This window comes from Mchenga conophoros, linkage group LG3 (assembly GCF_057382185.1).
Source record: "Mchenga conophoros isolate Kocher_MC1m ecotype Shallow Benthic linkage group LG3, M_conophoros_male_GT1.1, whole genome shotgun sequence".
In the NCBI taxonomy this organism is placed as follows: domain Eukaryota; kingdom Metazoa; phylum Chordata; class Actinopteri; order Cichliformes; family Cichlidae; genus Mchenga; species Mchenga conophoros.
In genome coordinates, this window is record NC_140528.1 from 37,388,141 (window position 1) to 37,395,558 (window position 7,418).

At 43.0% G+C, this 7,418-nt stretch overlaps 1 protein-coding gene across 1 annotated transcript; it reads left to right on the forward strand.

Moving 5' to 3' along the window:
- Positions 1–5,216: 5,216 nt before the first annotated feature.
- On the forward strand, positions 5,217–6,753 carry LOC146578495 (nuclear factor 7, brain-like). The gene has a single exon (XM_085268771.1). It carries the CDS (start codon positions 5,229–5,231, stop codon positions 6,621–6,623), a length of 1,395 nt encoding a protein of 464 aa, XP_085124897.1. The 5' UTR covers positions 5,217–5,228; the 3' UTR covers positions 6,624–6,753.
- The last annotated feature ends 665 nt before the right edge of the window (positions 6,754–7,418 follow it).

Sequence of the window (7,418 nt, forward strand, 5' to 3'; positions counted from 1 at the left end):
TTTATTATTATTATATTATAGTGTTATTACCTTCCTGTTACTTCATAATAGAATGACAGTTAATGGTAAAAGTCTTGAATAGTTTTGAATTTATTTTTCCATGATCACATTTCATTCAATCACTCGTGGACTTGTATGAATGTTACATGTGTTATTTTCACCCGTGGATTTACAGACACTGTGTGAACAGTTTTCGTTTTATCCAAAGTTTTACTTGATGTCCAACTGATAAAATCACTGACAGAAAACAGAAGCAGGAGCTCAGAGAGAAATTCAATTCAACTTTATTCATAAAGAGACAAATCACAACGTTTGGTTTTATTTTACAGAAACTTAAAACTAAACCAAATTCAGGACGTGTATTAAACCTGCAGCTGATCCCTGTCTGCTGTTCACTCCCTTTGATTTCTGTTACCAGCATCATCTCATGTTCCCCAGGTTCACTGACAACGCTGAAACCACCAGCGGGAGACTAAGAGTGCTGATTTAAAAAGATTCAGACATTTTATTTTGCTGCAGCTCAACATGAGGCTGGATCCTGATTCTTTGTTGTTTTTGTTTTCTCTACATCAAGAAAACAGCAGCAACAAGAAGCACAGCAGGAACTGACAGGCTGACCTTCAGTCCAACAGATCCTCCTGTGTGACCTGCAGGTGAGAAACAGGTGTGAGGTGTCAGGTAGGTGATGATGAAGAACAGAACAGAATCCATTTGTTCTTCAAACTGCTGTCAGACATTATCTGCTGCACTCTGATCACATCACTCAGACCAGCTGCTTTCTACAAAGTCTCATCAGCAACATCTTTACAAACCAACATCAGATTGTGTGTTTTGTGGTCTAAAGTTTTGTGCCTCTGGTTTCTCATTGGCTCACACTCTTGCAGAGCCGTAACACGCACATGAATGAGAGGTGGTGAGTGTAGTTCCTGTTAACAGGGTATTGCAGACCATCCCGCTAATTGCTGAATTTACTTTTGTCTGTCATATTTATGATGAAAAACAAATGTAATCAAATTACATATTGATATTTTCATATGGGAATTGATCCTGCAACATGAAACGCTGGGATTGGAAGTTCAGCATCGCTCCACACATCATACCTGTGAGATGACAGACAGCAGTGTGGAGGAGAGTGCGACACAAAAACACAGAAATATGACTGACAGCTGCAAACGAAGCAGCATCTGCTGCAGGTGAAAGATATTGGGACTAGCAGAGCAGAGTGGCTTCACTGTAAAACAAAATTAGCAGTGAGTGTGAAAAGTTTCTGTGTGTGGAGTTCAACACCGTCCACTCAGAAGCTGCATCACTGGATGGTAGATTTAAAAAGCTTGCATTCAGTGACAACAGAGCTGTTGATGAGGCACTTCAGAGAATAACTGCAGCAGCAAAGTGCACTCCCACCCAGCTCCACCATTACAGGGCCAAGTGAAGGAGGAGCCACAGACGTCTGCTGTGTGGAGCCTCTTTGATGAAAGAGCTGCAGGAGATGCTGCAAAGAGAAATACTACAGCTGATGTTATGATGGAGATGAAATGTTATCTTGAGGAGCCCCTCATCCAACAAGGAGAAGGCCCACAGAGCTGGTGGGAGGCCAAGGCCACAGTCTTTCCCTACCTGTTGAAGGTGATGGAGGGGAGACTGTGCATTGTGGCAACATCTGTTCCTTTGGAGGGTCTTCTCAAAAACTGGGCAGATACTAAGGAGAAAGCACATCAGCCCATCCAAGCTGAGGCAGCTGGTTTTTCTGAATGTCAACCTGCTCTGAGGACAAACTGTTTGGCTGCTGAGTTTGGTTCTGTTCTGTGGATTTGTTTACAGTGGGGCTTTTTGTGCTGAATTAAACTTAAAGGTTTGATTAAAATATTAAACAACAGTAAGAATGCCTGCTTTTGTAACAGAACAAAAACACAAAATTAGGCAATTATAAGGCTTTTCATAAAAACACTACATGCAAAAGGGTTTGTCAGCACACAAAGCATTCACATTTGCCAAGTAAAGCTAAAGTATGAGGCTACAGAGGATAATAACTTAAGAGACATTTAGGAGCCACGAGACGTGCAAGATAATCCAGAGCTTAGATCTAAATAAGGAAGTCTTAACTCAGTAATGGAGAATATCCTCACACATTAAGAAGCACCGAGGGAGGGAAGTCCTTCATTACTCTGTCAGTCAGGTAGGTGATCAGTGAAGAACAGCACAGAATCTATGTACCTGCATGTTCAGCTCAATTTGTGGATGCAATAAGAAGTAAAGTGAGAGTGATCAGCTTACCAGTGACTGTGATATTAACCAGGTTACTGATGGCACCATTACTGGACTCACACCAGTAAACTCCGGTGTCGTGAGGCACCAGCGTACTGATTGAACATGATTGATCACGTTGATGTTGTCCCCGCCCATCTCCACACTCAGCCCTCTGCAGTTTGCTTGTGTTTCTCCTCACAGTCCAATCAGAAAAGCTTTGGTCCTCCTCACAGATTACAGTCACAACATCTCCCTCAGAGACATCAGAGCTGTGAGGAAGAGGAGAGGTTAGATCAGGGCAAGGCTGGACTGGGACAAAAAGTCGGGATGAAGATTGAAAATGTGACGTCATTCAGGGGTAAAACCGCAAAGGATTCTGGGAACTTGTGGCAAGAGGTACTAGCGCACGCAGGCTTTCAATTTAACTCAGTTACACAGCGATAAAAAGAAACCCAAAAAATGGCAAGAAGCTGTTGTATTATTAACTGCAACAGCCGGTCGCATGACAGCCACGGGAAGCCGACGGGTAAAGAGATCGTTTTTTTATCGGATTACGTCGTTGAAGAGAAATTTTTTAAGCCATGTTTCCGAAGTAAGAGCCGACGGATGGTCTGGATATACCAAATATAACGTCCCTGAACACTCCAGCTCACAGGTTAGTCTGCTCCAAGCATTCCCACAAAGGTCAGAGTTTTGTTGTAGTTAATGCGTCATTTTTCTTAACATAATTGGTGATATAGGTTACAAGCAAGTCTGGCGCTGAACAGAAATTGCTCCTTTGTTTATTGTGCATAAATAGTGAATTGTCCTGACACAATATTGTGTTTCGCTTCTGTTATTATGGTACATTGACAGAAACATATACTTTTATTCACAGGGTAAAACAGGTGTTTTGTATCACTAATTGTCCAGTACGATTACAGCATACAATATTATTGTCACTGCTACATTTCTGTGATGAACCAGAAATTATTTCCACTACTAATTAATTACCGTTGAGCTCAAAGGTTATATTAATAAACGGTTAACGAATGTGTATTTATGACGACGATTTGTGAGACTGGTAAACTTACCTTTGTTCTTACGATGGTCTTTACTTTCTACACGGTGCATTTCAAGGTCCTGCACCCATCCGTCGGTAAACTGTACCTGGGCTTGTTGCAGTGACCTGAAGTTACTAAACTTCATGAGTGTATGCACTCACTCCAAGAACCGTATGATTATAAATATGAGCGTGGTGAAAGTTGGGCAGCACGCTGACGTCTTTGGTCCCTCTGTGTGCTCGTAAGGGTCTGACCCTTTCACTCCTTTGATTTTTTCCTCGTATCTTTTCTTTGTCTTTTCGTCGAGACTTTTTTGTGCGGCAAAGAAAGAACAAGAAGGTATTGGAACCGGAGAATGAACGTTTTGCGGTGCTGCAAATGCTTGCATTTGATGCGGTACTTGGATTGTTTTGCCACGAGTTCCCGGCATGCAATGCGCGAAAATCACGTGATTGCTAAACAAGGGGGAGGGTGCATCCGGCCTCCTCGGCTGTAATTGGTCCAGCCCAGAGTCGATCATGACCAATTGGCCAATCCAACACCTTTCATTATATATACCCTTCCTTAAAAAAAAAAATCCATCGGCCCATAAAAACAAAAAATCGCCAGCTATGGATCAGGGGTGTCAAACTCAAATACACAGTGGGCCAAAATTCAAAACTGGAACAAAGTCGCAGGCTAACGTTAATATTTATTGAAATATATTTATTCCTCCAGATATAAGAATGAATCTTTTCTCAAACACGTTTTGCTGAAAAACTGAATATGGAACAAGTTCTGCTCCAATTATTTGGGTAAAGATAATAAACACTTTGATGGCCTATAAATGAAAGTGAAAACGTGATAAACCAATAATATAATTAATAAATAATAAATAATTATATTTTTTGATAAGTGAAGTTCACTGAACTGAAAGGAAATTTTGGTTTGATGATGGTTGACATGTTTTCCAAATAGAAGTTTTTCCTCTAGTGAGGAGATGCAGGTGCAGCAGAGCATTGCTGGAAGAAATGATCCCAAGGGTGGAATCTCCTGAGAAACCTTCAGAGACCCAGCGAGAAGTAGGGACCATAGCTGACAGCCCAGGCAGGGGTTGAGGTCAAAGGTCATGCTGTTTGGGGACCTACTGGTCATCATGAGAAGATTCTGGAACCACAGCAATGACCATAAAGCTGCACTGGATGGAGAGCTGTGCCACGGGGCTTTCCAGAGGTAATCACGAGGAGATTGTGGACAACATGTGAAATGAGAGAAAAGCTCTTTATTAGTAACTTTTACAACTTCTGGCAGGTTAATGTCTGAACTTTGGTGTGAAACACACCCTTAGTTACAGGAAATAACACCACTGTCTGTAACTAAGTGAATCCACCTTAACACCACCTGTGTGTGTGTGACTGCATTACACTCCCACTGCTGGGAACCTGAACAAGAACCAGAACAAAGTCTAAAATAGAAGCTGACAAACAGCTGCACCACCGAGTGACACTTTATTTTATAAACTTCACAACAGGTTTCATGTTGTGACCTGTGGAGGTGAAAAGACACAAAACCTGTTTTACAGCTTTTGAGCTGCAGGCAGGATTGAAACACACCTTAGTTAAAAGTCAAACAGCAACATTTGTCTCCTCCCCTCACGTCACTCAAATGTGACAAACCAGGAAACAGAAAGTTCTTCGTCCTCAGTAAAGAGAGACGCACAGACGATCAGACTGAGCTCAGACCAAACTAGCAGCTTCCTCTGAGTGAGTCCAGCTACAGGAGAGAAAAGTGGAAAACTCCAACACTGCTGCTTCAAGCTGCTGACGCTCCACACACTGAATGTGAGTTTGAGCAAAAACACGACTCAAAGGAAGTTTCAGTGAAGGTGGTAGAGGAGGGAGGGGAGCCAGGACTGACTGTACTTCCTGTCTGCTGTTTTCAGCTTCACTCACAGACTCAATGGCTTCCAGATCAGAGGAGGATCTCTGCTGTCCGGTCTGTCAGGAGGTCTTCAGAGATCCTGTTATTCTGTCATGTAGCCACAGCTTCTGTAAAGACTGTCTGAAGAGATGGTGGAGAGAGAGACCAACACACGAGTGTCCAGTTTGTAACAGAAGATCTTCAAGGAATGATCCACCTTTAAATCTGGCTTTAAAGAACCTGTGTGAGTCGTTCTTACAGGAGAGAGATCAGAGAGCTTCAGAGGCTCTCTGCAGTCTGCACTCTGAGAAACTCAAACTCTTCTGTCTGGACCATCAGCAGCCAGTGTGTCACATCTGCAGAGACTCAGAAAAACACACCAATCACAGATTCAGACCCATCGATGAAGCTGCACAACAACACAAGAAGGAACTTCAGGAAACTCTGGAGCCCTTAAAGAAGAAGTTAAAGGTTTGTGAAGAAGTTCAAGTGAAGTTTGATCAAACAGCAGAACACATTAAGGTCCAGGCCCGACACACAGAGAGGCAGATTAAGGAGCAGTTTAAGAAGCTTCAGCAGTTTCTAGCAGAGGAAGAGGAGGCCAGGCTGGCTGCACTGAGGGAGGAAGAGGAGCAGAAGAGTGGGATGATGAAGGAGAAGATGGAGGCTCTGAGCAGAGAGATAGCAGCTCTTTCAGACACAGTCAGAGCCACAGAGGAGGAGCTGAGAGCTGAAGACGTCTCATTCCTGCACAACTACAAGGCTGCAGTGGAAAGAGTCCAGCGCTGCCCCCTGCTGGATGATCCACAGCTGCCCTCAGGAGCTCTGATAGACCAGGCCAAACACCTGGGCAACCTGACCTTCAACATCTGGAACAACATGAAGGACATGGTCTCCTACACTCCTCTCATTCTGGACCCAAACACTGCTGGTCCAAAACTCATCCTGTCTGAAGATCTGACCAGTGTGAGACGAGGAGGAGAGAAGCAGCTTCCTGATAATCCAGAGAGGATTGATTGGTCCTGCTCTGTCCTGGGCTCTGAGGGCTTTAACTCAGGGACTCACAGCTGGGATGTTGAAGTTGGAGACAGTACATGGTGGGGACTGGGTGTGTTAGCAGAGTCTGTGCAGAGGAAGAGACACATAGAGTCTGGATTATGGAGAATATGGTTTGATGAAGGTGAATACTCAGCACGCTCACCATCAGCTCCATCCACTGCTCTCTCAGTAGAGAAGAAGCTCCAGAGGATCAGAGTGAATCTGGACTGGAACAGAGGAAAGCTGTCGTTCTCTGATCCTGATACTAACACACACATACACACCTTCACACACACTTTCACTCACAGGATGTTTCCATATATTAACGCTGTTGATGGTGGTAAAGTGAAGGTGTGTCCGTTGAAGGTGTCAGTGTCAGTGCAGCAGATGAGTTGAGGATGATGATGTTTCTAATGTTGTTTCCTGTCAGTGAGTTGAAGCTGTTAAACTGCAGCTGTCCTCCTGCTGCCTCGTTGTTCCAAAGCTCTTTGTTTCTCTTTTAGTTTCACTCTTTCTTTCTGTTTCTGCTGTCCACCTTTTCACATGGAAAATCATTTCACTGTTTCTCACTGAATGACTCCCCAAACTAGATTTGAAATTCTATCAAGTTTCTAATCATTACAAGTGATTCATGTTTCTATTTGATGTGTAAATGGAGATGATTTAGTTTGCTGGGATATGGACTGACATGTGTTGAATGGGAGGAGCAGTTTGTTGTTGTCTTCTTGTCTGTTTATGACAACAATAAATATGTTGTTGAAACAATGATTCATGTTTAACTCCATATATGAAATGTTTCTGATCTTTGAATTCTGTTTGATTAAAGACTTTCTTCATGACACAAATGAGATTTCAGTGTATTAATAGAACTAAATAAGCTCAGAGTTGAAAGGCTGGAGTATTATGTACGTGCTTCACTGTCAGGATCTTCAGGGGGATTCAAAGGGAAACATCAAACTGCTGTAATGAGATAAACTAGTTGGGCTGAACACACTTATCTGTAGTTTGTCTCCATCCAGGATCATCAGAATATAATGAACATGTGTGAAGAGCCACAAAATGCTGCTGCCCTCTCAGCATGATGAGCTCCAGCCTTTGTTAGCAGGACAACAGGAAACATGAGACAACTTTCAGAGACAGTAACCAACTGTGGCCACAAGATGGCAGCAGCTGATCTGAGATCCTTTATTG